Source organism: Physeter macrocephalus, chromosome 9 (genome assembly GCF_002837175.3).
Source record: "Physeter macrocephalus isolate SW-GA chromosome 9, ASM283717v5, whole genome shotgun sequence".
NCBI lineage: Eukaryota > Metazoa > Chordata > Mammalia > Artiodactyla > Physeteridae > Physeter > Physeter macrocephalus.
Window position 1 is genome coordinate 55,330,298 of NC_041222.1, and position 18,692 is coordinate 55,348,989.

The following is an 18,692-nucleotide window of genomic DNA, read 5'->3' on the forward strand; positions in this document are numbered from 1 at the left end:
AAAAGACTAAAGATAGAAGCATATAAGTTTAGTTATTGATACTCTTCAGTGCCAGAGGCATCATTAAGCTATCTGCAGAAAATGGAAAGGGCTCAATAAGATTATGAGCACTGGATCATCACAGTACTAGATATATGCTGAATCACAGATAATCAGAGAGAGAAAGCCATTGGAAATAAAGAACACAGGCGTGTCCAGTCATTTGCTGTGGCTGCTGTCTAGCAAATGGGTGCCTTTGCAGAGACCCTAAAGACTAGCTTGGGTGTAAAAGATATATAAAAAATTTACCCCTGAATTTGGGGTCTTATCTTGGGAAGGTAAAATTAAAAGGGTTAAAGTATTATTAGAATAGATTTAGTTGTTTGATTAAAACACAAGCATATGTGCCTGGAAATAATGAATGGTCATAGTTTGGAGTTGAGAATACAACACAATTTTTAAGTCACTCAATAACTCTTTAAGTAACTTTTTTTTTTTTTTAATCAAGGACATGCCCAAGTCAACACAAAGAATGGAAACTTTTCAGGTTAGATAAGGAATCTCTGCTATCTGGGCAGATTACACAGAAGAATAACCTTTTACTACCTCTTGTTAAGACCAAACTAAATTCTTCTACACCAATTTTTCATTCCAACAGAGGGGGGAAAAAACCAAACAAGTTATAGCTTTGCATTAATAATAGTAGTAATTTATCCCTCCTTTATAAAACTGTCTCCTAACATATTGTCTAAATATCTTTGATAACTAAACTGTTTAATATTTAATGAAATTTGTTGTTATTCATTGTTTTAAACCTATTTGTTTTTTTCTTCGAATAAAGATTTAGATTTTTAAAAATTTATCTCCTAACTAATCCATCAAAACTGAGCAAATTTTACCAACATTTTTACACATTTTATTGCTTTTTTTCCAGAATCATTCTTTGTAGATATGATAATTCAAGGCAAATATAGTTTGGATTTGTTGGCATATTTACTCAGTTTCTATTTCAATTCAAGCTCTGTTTTTTACTATCTCCTTTCATATTCTGGAACAAACCGTTTTAACTGAGAACAAAAATACTCTCCTCTTTGATAGGCAAAAACATTTAGTTATAGTTCTTTGCTATGTTTATTTCGAGTTTAATCTCAACAACCCATATAAGCCATAATTTTTAATCAAACTTACTATTCGTTCAGAGAAGAACTGGAAAGTAATCACTGTCTGTCATACATAAGCATTTTAGGAGACCAGCAAAGCTTACACAACTACATCTTAAGATCTCCACAGCCAAAGGCATACCTTTAACACTTTTGTAGATGGAAAAATATGTTCATTAAAATGACCCAAAGATATAGTCACTTTATTACCATTAAAATTAAAAGCAAAGATATACATAACAATTGGTGTCCCATGTTTCAATATTCTATTTTCCTTAGAAATTAGATATCCATAGATTTTTAGTTATTAACTTGATTTATATTAAAGTTCTAAAATTAATAAATATCTTGCAAATTATGTTTAAACTGACACAGTACAGAACATAATTACAGTTGAATCAAAAAGATTAAGAGTTATAACGCAATATAGTTGAATACGTAATTGCATGTTTTCTTAATCTCAGTATATGGAAGAAACATTAGCTTATCTCACAGTAAACCAGTATAAGAAATTTAGGAATTTAGTATTAACTGGTCTCTTCATTAGAAAATAAATCCAAATCTTAAAAAATAAAATAAAATTGTATGTTTAGTCTCCATACTGAAAAAAGCAAGGAAATGGTATTCTGTGATTATAACCTAAAACTACCAAACCATTTCATGTCTAAAGATTCACTTTGGTGCTTCTGCGATAACATTGTGAGGAATTTTTTTTCCTTAAAATGTCAGTACAGGGCTTCCCTGGTGGCACAGTGGTTGAGAGTCTGCCTGCCGATGCAGGGGACAAGGGTTCGTGCCCCGGTCCGGGAAGATCCCACATGCCGCGGAGCGGTTCGACCCATGAGCCATGCCCGCTGAGCCTGCGCGTCCGGAGCCTGTGCTCCCCAACGGGAGAGGCCACAACAGTGAGAGGCCCGCGTACCGCAAAAAAAAAAAAAAAAAAAAAGTCAGTGCATTCAAAATACTAGAGATCGATTTTTAAATTTTCTTGAAATTCTGGGAATATTAAAATTTTGCAAGTATTTATTATGTCTCTAATTCGAAAATTCTTTTTTCCTAAGAGACTTTATAATTTATTAGTATACTCTAGAAGTAGGGAAATATTTCATTTTCTTATCAATGAGCAGTAAAAGGTTTTTCTCAATTAAATAGCCACCAACAGGACTTGAAACTTTAGTTCTACCACCCCAGGCACAGGGCACTAGAAAATGCAAAGCACACATTCTCAAAGAGTTACTCTACTAATCAATGGAAATAATATTTTGTACATGGATTTGAGCACACCAAAAGACAAACAAACAGTATAGATTGACTAACCATATTCCTTGTCATCTCTCACCCAACAGAGAATAGATTCCCATCATCCTAACAGAGATCCCCAAGTGAACACATCGTGCAACCAGATTGCCAATTAGAGCTACCCAAAATGGGGAATAATTTATAGATTATATGACCTTGAGTGGCCTAGGGGTTCAGTACACAAGTCCCTGGAATTGGCTATTTCACACATATTTTTTATACAAGAGAGTTCAGTACCCAGTTGTGGAAGTGGATATTACCTAAACAGTAAGTTAAGCAAAACTATTAGCCAACAATCCAAAACAATAACAACAAAGCAAACAAACCAGAATAAAAAGCACCAAGTCAGAAGAAAACTGAGAGTCAGAGAAGATAAAGTTCAATTGCTATTTGTGATTTCACTCCAGAGGCCACTTCCTGGGCAACTCTGTTTAACTAGTTCCAGCAGGTGAGCAAACTAGGCATCTTGACGGCTACCTCCAACCCTATCAAAGTGTAATTATTAAGTAGTTGGAAACATGGCTCTCGTACAAACAGAGGGAGCACGTATTGAAGATTTATTTAGCTCATTTAATGAGAGAAGCATCAAGATGATATAGCTGGTCCAAAAGAGAGGAATAGTTTATATATTTTCTCAGGAAAGACATATGAAGTAATTTGGTTAGAGACAAAACTGTTTAATGTCGAGCAGGACAATAAAACCATAACTTTGAGATTTATTTTTTTCCACTGGACAGAAATCATTTTCATGTCTTCCAAACACAAATCTACAAGTCCACTTACAACTTCATAAATCTGGGCCAAATTAGTAGTAATTTATGGGTAACACAAAGGTATCTCCCCATAGATAGTTAAATTATGCTTTGGTAGGCCTCTTAGGTTATGCTCCAGCACATCACTGAAGAGACATTTAAACTCAAGCTCACTGATCCTTTCCTCGGCTGTGTCCAGTCTACTGATACATTCATCAAAAGCATTCTTCATTTATATTTTAGTGTTTTTGACTTATAGCATTTCCTTTTGATCCTTTCTGCAAATTATCTCTCTGCTCATATTACCCACCTGTCCTTGCATGTTGCCTACTTTCTTCATTAGATCCCTTAGCATATTAATCATAGTTATTTTACATTCCCAGTCTAAGAATTCCAAAATGTGTGCCATATCAGAGTCTGGTTCTGATGCTTGCTCTGTCTCTTTAGACTTTTTTGCTTTTTAGCATGTCTTATAATTCCTGGCTGAAAGCTGTATATGATATAAAAGGAACTGGGATAAATAGGTCTTTGATGTGAGGTTTTATATTTATCTGACTAAGAGTTAGATTGTGTTTATGGTATGCTGTAGCTGTAGGTATCAGAGAATAATATTTCCTCTAGGATCTTTTTTATGTCTATTCTGTTGTCTTTGGGTTTTCCTAGAGACTCCTCAAATAGAGCCTGAGGCCTGTAGTACTTTTAGCTGTAATCCCTTTTCTTATGCAGGAGCCCTATCGATGTGATGTTAGGTGTAGGGAAGGAGAGGCATTCTGTAGTCCATGATTAGGTCTCAGTCTTTTCGGGAGCCTGCTTTGGGCATTTCCCTTCCCCCAGGTTAGTTAGACTTTGGTAAAACCCCAGTCATTGAGGCTCTGGTAAAACAGTTTCCCTTGACAGCAGGCCTTGTAAAGGAGAACAGACAGCTCTGGGCATATTTGAGAGTGCTCACTTTCCCCCTGTCTGTGCCAGCGGCATCGGGGATATTGAGAACCTGGTGGGGTTGCAGGAGGAAAAACTCATGAAAGTGTGGGGCTCCCCCTGAAGTTTTTAACTCTCAAGTTAGTCCACACTGAATCTCCAGCACTCATCAATTAACAACTTTAAGTCTTCCTACTGATAATTGGCTCCAGATGGGCCTTCTGCTTTTGGGCATCTGTTTTCGGTAAGCTATGATCCTCTGTATCCACTTCTTTGTCTCCTGGGGGCAGCAGTTTACCCTGTGACGTCAAGTCTCTGAGGGATCTAAAAAAAGTTGTTGATTTTCAGTTTAAGTTTCTTTCTTGTTGGGAAGATAGGAGTGATAACTTCCAAGCTCTTTATATGTCAGATTGGAACCACAATGAGAATAATAATCAGCTTCAAAGATTTGTTGTGATAATGACATTAAATGTATTAGATAAGTTAATATTTAAGGCATGGCATATAAGTAGCAGTTAATCAATGACAGATATGTTTATTAATATCCCTAAAGCTGTTTGGTTTTTTTTTTTAATGAGACAAAATCACTAGATAAAAAAAGTCAGTGCATGATCAGTGATGTTGGAATATGGCAGGTGTTTCTCACTGGCTGCTCTTCAGGGTGTGAGATCACTGCTCCAACTTGTGTCATCTGGAGAGCCCCACCCAAATTTTCCCAAATGAAAATATTTAGTCAGTGTTTAGGCATCATATGAAAAAGAAAAGAAAACTAATCTTCATCATAAAGTGAAATATTCCAAATATTACCAAACTATCAACATTAGGCAAAAAATGAATGGTTCTAAAAAAATGCCAGTGCCTCAGTTAAATTTCCTATGCAAAAGGACCATTCTACAGAAGGCCCTTTCTAAAGAAAATGGGTTAATATATGAAATACAAAGTCTGGCTCATAGGAGGCACTCAATAAATACAGGTTTTATCCTTAACCTAATCTCCTCCTTCCTTTCCCCTAGTGAGGCCAAATTAAAGTGAATTCTTCGAATTAAATGAAGAATTTTGAAAAGCAAGAGTGTAATTTAGTGAATTTGTCAACATTGCAAATTCAAAGATATTAGTATAGTTAATCTTAGTGTATTCTAATATCTTAAACTATATCTGAATGTTATTATTTACATTTATTATCTTATACCCTCCATTTTATGACCATCAAATTATAGGGAGTATTATTTATAACTGATATCTATTGAAAGCATCATCTGTGTCACTAAATACCAGAGATATCATTTGTCATTTCTCCTTGAGGGTAATAAGCCATCTTTTCTTAGGGAGAAGAAAGGTGGTCCTATGGGAGATGCAGATGGTGCCTCAATGAAGACCTTGAGTCCCTTGAACATTTCTTGTCTCCATCAATAAAAATTTAACTACTTACTCAATTTTTTACCTTTTTCAAACTATAAAACAATGTATCAGTAGTGTAGCATTCCACAGACATGGTGGTCCAGCATCTATCATCCAAAATTATCCACAAGTAGAAAGATATCTAGATCCTTGCTACTCATAGTGTAGCCCATATACCAACAGCATTGGTGTATTAGTTATCCCCACTGCATAACAAATACTCCAAAACTTAACAAGGTAATCAACAAACGTATTATCTCACAGCTTCTATGAGTCAGAAGTCTGGGCATAGATAAACTGAGTGACTCTGGATTAGGGTCTCTCCCAAGTCTGCAATCAGCACGTCAGTTGGGGCTGCTGTCACATCAAGGCCCTATTCAGGGAGCATCTGCTTCTAAGCTCACTCACATAGCCAGTAGCACTTGGCAGCCCTAGCGCCTTGCTAGCTGTTGTCCTGAGATATCAGTTCCTTATTGTGGAGATCTCACAATAGGACAGTTCACAGCCTGGCAGATGGCTCTCCTCAGAGCAAGTGGGAGAGTATACCCAAGACAGAAAGCACAGTCTTTTTGTAACCTTTTCTCAGAAGTGACATCCCATCATCTTTGCCATATTCTATTCCTGAGAAACTAGTCAATAGGTCCAGACTGCACTCAAGGGCAGGGAACTACACAAGGATGTAGATCCCAGGAGAGAGGGGGTTTATTGGGAGATATCTTAGAGGCTGCCCACCTGTATTGGCATCCACTGGGAACTTGTTAGAAATGCAGGATCACAGAACTAGTGAAGAGAATCTGAATTTTAACAGGATTCCAAGGTGATCCATATGTCAAGAAGCACCGCTCTAAGGAGCAAGGGCCATGTGCTTTATTCTGTTGCAGAGGCTGCTTCCTCACTTAATTTTACTCATGGGTTAATGTTACTTTCTAACCATTGCAAAGATTAATTTTCCTTGCAACTCAGTTCTCTCATACTCAACAAATAGGAAAAAATGTAGGGTTCCTGAAGGACTACTGGGCTGCAGATAGCAGATTGGAAAGAGTTGAGGGACTGAGGAAGAAAAAGGGAGCAAAAGGACCATGACAAACAGATCTAATATCAATATCCAGTAATTACTGAAAGAGAAGATTGAGCATTTGTACAAGGAGGGATGTTCAGGACCATGGGAAAAAAGGACTAATGTCCTAGTCCCTCAACAGCCCCTAAGTGCATTGCTGAATAATTCTGAATTAGAAATACTCTGTTTATGGTGGTGGCCTCTTACTACTTGATTCTGCTTGGGTCTACTTCCTTCTGTTTACCAAGATAGAGAAGTTCACAGCATATTTTAGAAATAAACTATCAAAAATTATAATATAGAAATGCAAATACTTAAGTGAGTTTTAGACATCTTGATTATTCCCTTTCCAAATACATTTTATATCTCAATGATGCTTAAAGAATAATCTATATTCAGTATTTGAAACCTTTCTATAAAATAACACTAATAACTTCGGTATAAATATTTTATATCTCCCTCAAATTCTTCTTAGGGGAAAAGATAAAATTCCATTGAGCTTTTAATCCTCTATTAAAAAGTGGCCTAAGGGGAAAAATGAAAATCTCTAATCTACTTATCACAAATGTAGTAGATTAGGGAAAGCCTCTATTCTATACCTTCAGTGGTAGACTGGAGCCGACTCCTACTTGGGTGTGGGAGATGTTTGTTAAATTTTTAGGAGTTTTACATACTAGTTTTTAACCACAGTCACAATTAAAACTTAAAGTATGTATATAAACCTACAAATTAATAATTTATATGAAAAAACAAAGGTAACAAATACTCAAAATCATCACTTTGTAATTATTTTCTACATTTTACGATTAATTTTTTTTTAGGTTATTTAAAACATTTGTTGTATCTACAGGGTTTTCACACTACATAATGCTGTACTACTGAGCATCTCTTACCAACCCTGTTTAGTGACTTCACATTGGTAGCTTGAAACTGTCCATGGTAGGAGTATTTACAGCACAGAAATTGGAAAATGCTATAAATCAGAACTTGACTTAATTTTGTTGATTGTCCTCAAGACAGGGAAATGTTAATACTACAGATTCAGCTTAAAAATGTGTCATGTCCTTAGCTATTATATTATCAATAGCACAAAAAAAATTGGTAAAAACTGTTCATGCAGTCAAAAACTATTATCCAGTTCAGCAAAATTGCTCCCATCACTGACAAACCAGTAAAGTTAAGACGTAACTTGTGCTAAGGCTGAAGCAGGCTTCAGTTTAATGAATATAATTTGTACTAGGGTGAAAAATACTTTAACAACAGATCACGTATCAGATTTAAGGACGAAAAATTATTTAGAAAAGAGTTAGTGGATTGGGATCAATTCTATTTGTTAAATTATAGTTGAAACTGGAACCACAAGTGGCTGTACATAACAAGAATTCAACAAAAATGAACAAAAGCAGTCTCTGAGAATCAATTAGTTACAGTATATGGAATTTATAATAAAAGGTACTGTATATTTTAGTGTTATTTGTGAACAGTGTGCTACACATCTTTTGTATCAGAACAGTTTCTACTACATGCATGTATGCATGTTTGTGTGTGTGTATGTGTGTGCATAGTTTTGCCAAGGAGCCAATTATTCAACATCTACCAGCACACCGCCCTGCCTCCTTCCCTCCCAAGGGAAACATGGCCACTACAAATCACAGAGGGGTACATTACCATATCCTAGTCTTCCATGTAAAAATATCATTTTAAGTTCTAAATTTAAAAAATGCACATGCAGAGAGAACATTTATTATAAGTTAGTGGAAACACTTCTTGGCTGGTCTGTGTTCTGCTACAAATGTGGGGAGTCCATGTTTTAGTGACATCATTCCAAATGAATTTCAGCTCAGGTGATTTACAGTCTCTTACATTAGGCAAAATTACACTTTGCATATACATATTAAAAGCTTTCAGGAAAACAATTTTCACTGTACTAGGATATGGAAAAGGAATTGACGTCATAGGCATCTAAGTATCAACTGGACCTAAAACCTGACCGAATAAGGCTGAAAAGCTCTCTGTCTTACTTTGGTAATCAGAGGACTCACCAGCAGACACTGTACAGATCTCATGAGCAGGCCTGGTGGCAGGAATTTATGTTCAAGATTCAGGGGAGTCACATGTGCCCCTTTCAAATAAACCAGATGCAGCTTTCTAATTTATCAAAACAACATCAATCGGTCAGCTGTGCTGATGATAGTGTTTTTATGTAGTAATTTAGTCTTTGGGGAAATTACTCTTCTGTGAGGTTTTAAGAAAAAAGTGAACTGTTTTAGTTAATGTTCAGTTCCACATAAAAACAACTCAAATGGAGGAAGACAAAGCTGACTGATATAAAAATGGAATCCTTTGTTGCCCAATTCAAAACAAATTCTGCTGTAAATTTTTAACTGGCTAAGAAAGCAGAGGAAAGCTTTGGCAGAATAACACTGACTTGTAAATGCTACAGGCTCTTCTCTTAAAGCATTCTAAACCAAAAGCAGTGGGTGCAAATATTGTAGAGTGTCTTCTCAGACTGTAAAGAGACAGTGATATCCTTATGGGTCCTCTCAGAGAACAGTTAGAGGAGTGCTTTAGAATTACAGCTATTAATAAAACTGCTGGAAATTTTAAGGATGAGTAGGTAGAAAATCTTCTGTATTCATCAAACTGAGGATGAGGATTTGGCAAATTTGAAGAGGGAGCAAATTTAGACATGAGGAGGTTATATAAAGGGAACATCCAGATAAACTGGGGTAAACTACTGGAAAAACAATATTCTAAGCACCTTTACAACAGCTCTTTAAATGAGTACACATAGATGCATTTGAATTTTTTTTTTTTTGTATATTTAGAAATAAATATGGCTAGAAAAGAGGCCTCCCACTAACTACAAATTTGAAAAAATGCTGATTGTTTTCTTCTACTTACACACTAGGATTAGAGCATCACATTAAAAGGTAAATCTTATTTATTTTCCTTTCTTCATGTGCATGATTATGAACTTGCTTGCAAAGTAGTCTTTCTTCTAATTCATATAACAGCTTTCTGGACATCTGGGATTTGGGTCATGGATACTGTGGATTTTACAGTATGGATTTATAACTGGGAGATGGCTTGCTTTCATCTGATTAGTCAATTCCCATCAATAAAAGGATAAAAATGGTGCAGGAGAGCTTTGTGAGAGAGATGAACACACGGCGCTGTGCAAGCATGCATGATGACAAGGTGGAGTGAGCAATGTCCCTATTTGGCAGATATATCCAGCAGCTCATGTGTACATTTCAGTTAATATATAGACCTATTAAAGATGATATGTATGTTTATCTTGGAGCAGACACAAATACGATTTTTAGTGAAACTCAAATGGCAAAAGCTAAAATTACTATTACCACACAATTTCTGATAAGGTGATTAAAATTCACAGAGGGCTCAAACTTTAGCCATGAGTTTTTTACTAGCTAAGTAATTTGCCGGAGATGGAGCAGCAAATTGACTGGTAGAGCTTGCATGGTTCTCTTGTAGTGGAAACAATTTTGTAATCAAATGGCCACAGGAATGACAAACAATCAGAGACTATGTTAGAATGAAGAGTAATCCTGAGACAATCTGATCTACAGAATCTTCTTAGCAAATAACATTTTCAATGAAACCTCAATATAAAAAGTAGACAAAAGTGATAGGTGGATTCCTCATTTGAATTAAATCTTCATTATTGGGCAGAAATTAGTCTTTGTTCACAGACTGCTTTCCTACGTTCACTGGATCCTGTGGCTCACTGGAGCTCAGAGTAAACCCGCAGGATTCTTCTTCATGTATACGGAAGTTGTATATGCCAAGCCACCTTGCCCAAAGGTCAACAGGTAGACGGTGGCAGTGGCAGGCCAGAGCCCTGTCCTGTGTTCCTCACACCATCACCAAAGAAGTCAACTTAGTTGGCAACTCCCTGATCAAATGAAAATGTGACCACCTTCTCTCTTTCTTGGATTCCATTGAGCCAATTAATAAACTTTGTATTCTTGCAGTATTAAAATGATAGTCTGGATAAAAACAAAGATCTGGAAAAGTTTATTATTAAGAATGTTTGCAAGATCTTTTCTGACCCACCTCCTAGAATAATGAAAATAAAAACAAAAATAAACAAATGGGTCCTAATGAAACTTAAAAGCTTTTGCACAGCAAAGGAAACCATAAACAAGATGAAAAAACAACCCTCAGAATGGGAGAAAATATTTGCAAACAAAGCAGCAAAGGATTAATCTCCAAAATATACAAACAGCCCATGGAGCTCAATATCAAAAAAACAAACAACCCAATTAAAAACTGGGCAGAAGACCTAAATAGACATTTCACCAAAGAAGACATACAGATGGCCAAGAGGCACATGAAAAGCTGCTCAACATCACTAATTATTAGAGAAATGCAAATCAAAACTACAATGTGATATCACCTTACACTGGTCAGAATAGCCATCATCACAAAATCTACAAACAATAAATGCTGGAGAGGGTGTAGAGAAAAGGGAACCCTCTTGCACTGTTGGTGGGAATGTAAATTGATAGAGCCACTATGGAGAACAGTATGGAGGTTCCTTAAAAAACTAAAAATAGAACTACCATATGACCCAGCAATCCCAAAGTACTGGGCATAAACCCTGAGAAAACCATAACTCAAAAGGACATATATACCCCAGTGTTCATTGCAGCACTATTTACAATAGCCAGGACATGGAAACAACCTAAATGTCCAATGATAGATGAATGGATAAAGAAGATGTGGTACATATATACAATGGAATATTACTCAGCCATAAAAAGGAATGAAATTGGGTCATTTGTAGAGATGTGGATGGACCTTGAGTCTGTCATACAAAGTGAAGCCATAAAGAGAAAAACAAATATCGTATACTAACGCATCTATGTGGAATCTAGAAAAATGGTACAGATGAACCTATTTGTAGGGCAGGAATAGAGACGTAGATGTAGAGAACGGACAAGTGGACACAGAGGGTTAAGGGGAGGGTGGGACGAATTGGGAGATTAGGTTTGACATAAGTACACTACCATGTGTAAAATAAATAGCAGAGGGAACCTGCTATATAGCACAGGGAGCTCAGCTCGGTGCTCTGTAACGACCTAGATAGGTGGGATGGGGTGAGGGGTGGGAGGGAGGTCCAAGAGGACGGGGTATAGGTATACATATAGCTGATTCATTTCACTGTACAGCAGAGACTAACACAACATTGTAAAGCGATTTTACTCCAATAAAAAAAAAAGAATATTTGCTCTTTCAAGCCCCCCCCCCATTTCAATTTCTACTCTAGACCCAGTTCATTGCTTGTTCAAAAATGACATGAAATTTCAGGCTTCATTCAGTCTAGAGTTGAGAGACCTGTTAGGCTACAATCCTAAAGCATGAGAGACTTATGAAGTACAAAGATGGATTGCATTGCAAAAACTGTAATGGCCAGAGTGGACAAGTGAAGAGGAAAAGAGAAAGGACATTGACATCTCTTTGGATCAATGAATGAAAACCTTACAAAAAAAATTTTTTTGGTAATGTCCTATTTGTTTGTTCCCTTTAACTTTTTTCACCAAGTGTTCACAGAACAACTGTGCTGTGCTAGTATCAGTTATTACCTCGGAACAAACAGAGTAATGTTTGGAGTGTGATTCACCCCATGAAGTCCACTTCCTTTCAGATACTATCTTGTGATCTGTACATTTAAGCTAGGAATAACCTTGTCCCAGTTATTCAGTGTTTGAATTCTGTGAATGAACAGGAATGGGATTTCATGCTGGATTTGCTTCAATACTGCAAAGCTCTTTCCTGAAGTTACCTTATTCTTTCCCTTCAAGTATCATATCACAGCAAAACCCAAGGGAGGGGCGTTCCTGACAGATGGTTCAACCTGAAGCAATCATTCAGCCCTTGGACAAATACTAATTGTATACCTATTATTTGTCAAGCACTCTTGTAGGTCTTGGGCACAGAGTGGTGAACAGGACAGACCAAGTCCCCTTCACTGTGATGCTTACAAGCTCATGTGGGATACAGAAAATAATAAGTAAACAATAATAAGCAGGATGATTTCCACTAGTCATAAGTATTATGAGGGAATATAAAAACATAGAAATGTTGTGTACAACTAAGCATGGGGATTGGATACCATGATTGATCAGGAAGGGGCTCTCCAAGGAGGGGTCACTTAACCTTGACAATGAGGAGGGCCTCCCAACTCCCAATATCCTCAGAGTAAAGCCCTGGGATCTTATATGACCTCAAGTGAGAAAACCACACATATTTCTGCCCAAGGGGCAAGTCTACTGTCTTTTTAATGGATGGCCAGACTTCCTAAGGACTGAAATAGTAGCAGTGAGGAAAGGCAGGGCAGCTACTGGAGACAGAAGCCACACTGTGATTTAGTCCTGTGGTGAATTGTTCCTACTTTGAAGGTTCATCAGCAGTAGCATAATCGCACCTTAGTTCCAGGAGAAAGCAGTGTGAAGTGGCCTGGAGCGCCAGGTAACAGGCAGGAAGCCATGGGCTCCCACGGTGGGAAGCTGTTTACTCTCTCCCCAGGAGGACACAGGGTTAGACACAGTTAAGTCTGTAATCATTATCAGCCAGATCGACACGTTCTAAGTGACTCACTTTAGTCATTTTTCCCCTAACAGTGGTTCAATGGCCTGTGAATGTTTGCTTTCAGAAGAAAAGAATTTTTTTTTATTTAAATAAATCATTCATGGTCAAAGGAAGCTTTTGTTACTTCAGCGTCTACTCCCCTCTCATTCATATTGCTCAACAAAACTGACAATTTTTATGTGATGCAGCCACTGTGTAGCTCAGACAAAAACTGCTGGAAAAAACTATCCTAAGTATGTTTTAACCCCCAGTTGACACAGTTGCTGGGAATGTGTATTATTATTGTCTCAAGAGCTGAACTTTCTCAGATCCTAAAATTATGACTATTTCCAAAAAAAAAAAAGCAATCCATGCTTAAGACAGACCTTAAGAGATGGACGAAATGTAAGACACGGCTTCTTTAAGGAACTGAAAGCTTACCTGAAGAACCAGTGAGAAGACACAATAATAGGTAGCAACATAAATGTACAAAAATTAAGGTATACTGTTAGATACAAACTAAAAGGACGTAGAGGTTAAGCGGGCCAGCAGAAGAGGCTAGAATCAGCAAGTGGTGCTTGATGGAAGAAGTAGGACTTCAAGAATGGGGAGGATCTGGAGAGCAAGAGAGTCAAGTATTTCAAGTGAAGGGAGTAACAGGGAACACGCCCAGAGCTGGGGCACGCGCAGGAACATTTTCACAGGACAGGGTGGGGATGTGAACAAATGCAGCTGTGGTTCACTTGCGGAGCTGTCAGGAAATGGTCACACTTATATTGCACCATGCCTACAATGGGCACAGCAAGTTTTATCAGCTACAGATGCCTAACTGAAGAATTTTGTAAGACTTTGGCTCCTATTTATTTTCTAGGCTCCTTAGTGGATGTAAGCAAATTGTGGATGATTTGTAAATATTTGTTGTATTGCTTGTAATTTGAACAGTATCTTGATGACTCATGGAGTATGGGGAGTATTTGAATATGAAGATTGCCAAAAAACATCCTTCCCCCACACAACATTACTGCAAGGTCATTGAGACAACACCGCAAATAGAAAAGCATCTCAAGACTTACTAAGTTCTGCTCATGAATACCTCAGAGAGAAATGATTTTCATTGCTGACCCCCTATGCATTTTTGGTGCACTTCTCAGAGAAGATAAGGCCATCACCCAAGTTACTTTATTTAATATCCTAGCAAAATTAAGGGTTTTTAAATTGTACTTCATGCTTTTTATATTTATACATACATACATACGTATGTGTGTGCATATACATGCACACACACACATTTCAACCTATAATCTTACATCTTTGAAGTCACTGTAGAAATTCCATCTGTCCCAATATCTGTTTATCATATTCATTCAATCCAAAGTTCCCCTTCAGTTATAGATTAACTCCTACCCAGGAAATATTTTTACAATATGAATGCATACATTTGAAGACAATAGGCTTCTTTCTCCCTTATGGCTTGAGTCACTCAAGACTGAGTGCCTTTGAGAATTCTAGAAACCCACAAATCTGAATTAGTCCTGGGTCTTAAAGAGAGAATTAGCAAAGTCCAGCCTCTTGGGTTAAAGACCCCAACAGAAGAAACTGGAATCCCTTTCAAACCATAATAGTGTGACTAGGACCTCTGGTGGCCAAATTTGTCTCTGCCTCCCTGTCCAGGCCCTGGCATTTTTGTAGGAGCCTTATTTCTTCAGTTCCAACAAGCACAAGGGCTATCATGAGACTTCTTGCAGCCTCCCTTTCCTCACCTTCCCCAGAACAACCACACCCTTGATGTTAACATATATTCCCATTGAACTGTAGGGCCTACAAAGAAATTCTGCTTTGTGGCTGAGAAGATAGATTTCTCTGAAGTAACTTAAAACCATCAAAAAGACTATACACCTAGAAAGCACTTTGGGGAGTTCTAGAACCTTCCCAGAGTCTCATATCCAATTGTGATTGGGACTGCCCTTGACAAATTTGAAGGAAATAATCAGATCTACAGAAAACATCTGTACATTCATTGTGTAGAGTGTATTGGCCTTGTTTATCAGCACACTTTTGGATTCAGGGAATATTAAAACACTTTGGTTCTTCTTAAAAATAAAAGCATTATTCAGCATTATATATTTGTCAATATAGTCATAAAAAGTGCAGACCTTTTCTGTACTCTTAACTTTTTTTTGTAGATTTCAGTTTCTTCCTCTATAAAATGGGGATATAAATAATAATACCTATGGCACAGGGTTACTGTTATAATATAATGAGTGTTGAGGTTTTGTAATGGTGCTTGCCACATCATCACTCAAAAAATAGGAGCTGCTGCAATGACGATGATGATTCCTTAATTTATACACATTCCTCTTCTCCCCACCTCTCAATATCCACACGCATATTCTCAATTAACGTGGATAAACTGTTAATCTGGCCAGAGAGAGAATACGTTTCTTGACAGAATCTGACGTTCAATAGGTTATTTCCAGGCAGCTTGGTTAGGGTCAGGGATGCAGCTGGAGTTTTATTGTGCTTTTGGAGCCTGATGGGGCTGACAGGAAGTGAGTTCTTTGATTAAGCCTTCTACCATTTGTCAGCAGTTTTCAAACAGATCCTGCACTCAAGTGAATTTGTATTTTATTCTATGAATTTAAAATCATGGACTGCAGGAGACAGAATTTAGATGCCTTTTGGGTCTTTCCAGAACACAGAGTAACTGGCAGGTCTTTCCTCTCTCCCCGTCCTCTGTAGGTTAACCTCAGAGCCACAGACGGCAGGCTCATGCGCCAGTTGCTCCTCATCAATGAGAGCATTGAGTCCATCAAGTGGATGATTGAAGAGAAAGCCACCATCACCAGCCGAGGCAGCAGTCTCAGTGGCAGCCTGTGCAGCTTACTGGAGAGTCAGAGCACCTCCTTATATGGCAGCTACAACAGCCTCCATGATGGCAGCGACGGGCTGGATGGCATCTCCGTGGGGAGCTACCTGGACACTTTGGCGGAGGATGTCCCAGGCCATCAGACCCCGTCAGACTTGGACCAGTTCAGTGACAACTCAGTCATAGGGGACTCACACGCACTGCACAAGCGTCCCAAATTGGATTCTGAATACTACTTCTTTGGCTAATGACCCAGTTTGGGGCATGGGATTGGTGTGCAATTAACATGTATTTATCCTTCTTCTCCGCTGCTATATTTTTGGTGTGATTTTTTTAAAATATGACAACCTTTTACAAAGAAGCTTCTTTTGAACGGCTTGATGGTATTTCTGTTGCTCCTAGTATTTCTCACCTGGGCTGATTTATCTTTGTCTCTCTTATGTCTCTATTTTTATTTATTACAGAGATTTTTCTCCCTTCTTTCACAGTGGCACAAATAAGGTAGGGGGAAAAGAATAAGCAATCATTATGGTTTTGCTTCTGTTTTCAGGGCAAGGGGTCAGGGATTACAAGATAAACTTTGCTAAATTTTACAATAAACCAAAGTCTGATAGTAGCTAATTTTGTTGCTTGTATTCTTAAATGGTTCAAAGATGCATTTTCCAGAAGACACCGAGGTTTATTACTGTTTGTATGTTAGGTTGAACAAAATGCTTGGGACAAAGCTAGGCATTATTTCTAGGCCACAATGTCCTAGCGTGAAGTCAACAATACTGTAAGTCACACACTTCTCATGACAATCATTCGGAAGCCCCAACTCTATGCAATCTGTTCAGTTAAATTTGCTGTTCAGGGCTTCCCTGGTGGCGCAGTGGTTGCGCGTCCGCCTGCCGATGCAGGGGAACCGGGTTCGTGCCCCGGTCCGGGAGGATCCCACATGCCGCGGAGCGGCTGGGCCCGTGAGCCGTGGCCGCTGAGCCTGCGCACCCGGAGCCTGTGCTCCGCAGCGGGAGAGGCCACAGCAGGGGGAGGCCCGCATACCACAAAAAAAAAAAAAAAAAAAAAAAAAAAAAAAAATTTGCTGTTCAGAGATCAGCATTTTGTCATCAGTGATTCTAACTCAAGCTGTAGACTAAGTTGTGTAATTATATATATGATTCTCCCAAATTTCAAAGAATAATTGAGATTAGGTATGGAGGTGATTAGAGGTGAAGGTGTCCTAAATTTAATTGTATTTTGAGATTTTGTTGATGCTTACTGCATGCATTTTACAATTCTAGGCTATATAAAGACATAGATGCACACAATGGATGGATGGATGGATGGATGGATGGATGGGTGGGCGGGTGGGTGGACAGAGTGGGAATCACTATTCCCTTAAGAATCACTATTCCCTTAAGAAGAATCACTATTCCCTTAAGAAGTCTAGAATCACTATTCCCTTAAGTGATAGAATCACTATTCCCTTAAGAAGCCTAATAGTCTAATAGATCCTTTCATCCTGGGATGGGTAAATAATCTCTTAATTTTCTGAAATGACATCTGAAAATATCACTCGTACTGAACATTTAGTTTTGATGCAATATTATTAATCCTCTACATTTCTTTTACCTTGATGATTCCTAGTGAGTGAATCTTATTGAGATTTCAAACTGTTCTTTGTAATGATATTGGTTTCTGCACTAAACACTTGACAATACGAATCAAAAAGTCTTTCTACTTGTAACTTTAAAATGCCTATACACAAGAAATGATTTCCCTCAGATTTCCTTTGTTATTATACGTATTGCATACTTGTCAAATTTGTTCTTTCCAGGTTATATATTATTCAATTTCCAATTAATATAGACACTGTAGGTTTTTTACAGTAGTCCTTTTTTCATAAATTGCTGATAAAATCCTCATCAACAACAATCTCATGATGTCAGGATTGTCTCTGTTCTGTGTTTGAGGAAAATGAAACATGTCGAAAGTAGGTAACTGGGTCAAATCTCCCAGTAAGTGTCAAAGCTGGGACTTAAAAATTAACCTGTCTTATTCTAACAGTAAAACTTGGTACCTATAGTAGTTAAATAATAACATATGGATGAGAAAGCAAACTTAACCCCTGACAAAAATAAAGTGATATTTTTCTTCCAAATCAGTAGGACCTACATTTTTGAATATGAGCTTTTTGAGCCCTTTCCTGAAATCACATGTCCAGTCAGGGATGTGGCTATAGGTAAATCAGGGAGTTGGCCACATGCCAGCTATTCCAAATATTTCCCCCTTTCTACTTACTTTCATTTTAAACTTAGTAAAGGCTGGTGGGTTGTCTATTTTATTTGTTTGGTTTTAATCTGGAATTAAGCCGAGCAATTTTTAACACAGATTTTTTTTTTTACCATATTAAAATCCAAGAGCATGCATTATGATCTAGTAGATAAAACATCCTTAGAACCAAGACTGAAGAATTTCAAACAGAGGGTAATAACATATGTAATTGTATATCTATAGCATTGCAAGGAGAACATTTCCAGCAAGAGAGAAGTGAGCAGACAGCAAGACTATAGGAGGCATCGAGGATAAATTCTAACGTCTTCAAAACCTGAGATTTGTCTAGAATAAGCCAGGAACAGGAAAGATGATTTCTGTCCTCAGATCACTGTTTCAGATTGTAAATTCAA

The 18,692-nt window shown here is 37.6% G+C and overlaps 1 protein-coding gene across 1 annotated transcript in view; it reads left to right on the top strand.

Moving 5' to 3' along the window:
* Positions 1-16,639, top strand: part of LURAP1L (leucine rich adaptor protein 1 like) — a 46,746-nt gene extending 30,107 nt beyond the window's left edge. The window contains exon 2 of the mRNA XM_007110172.3: positions 15,900-16,639. Coding sequence (XP_007110234.1) covers positions 15,900-16,274 — 375 coding nt within the window. The 3' untranslated portion in view covers positions 16,275-16,639. The remainder of the gene's footprint in view (positions 1-15,899) is intronic.
* Positions 16,640-18,692: the final 2,053 nt, after the last annotated feature.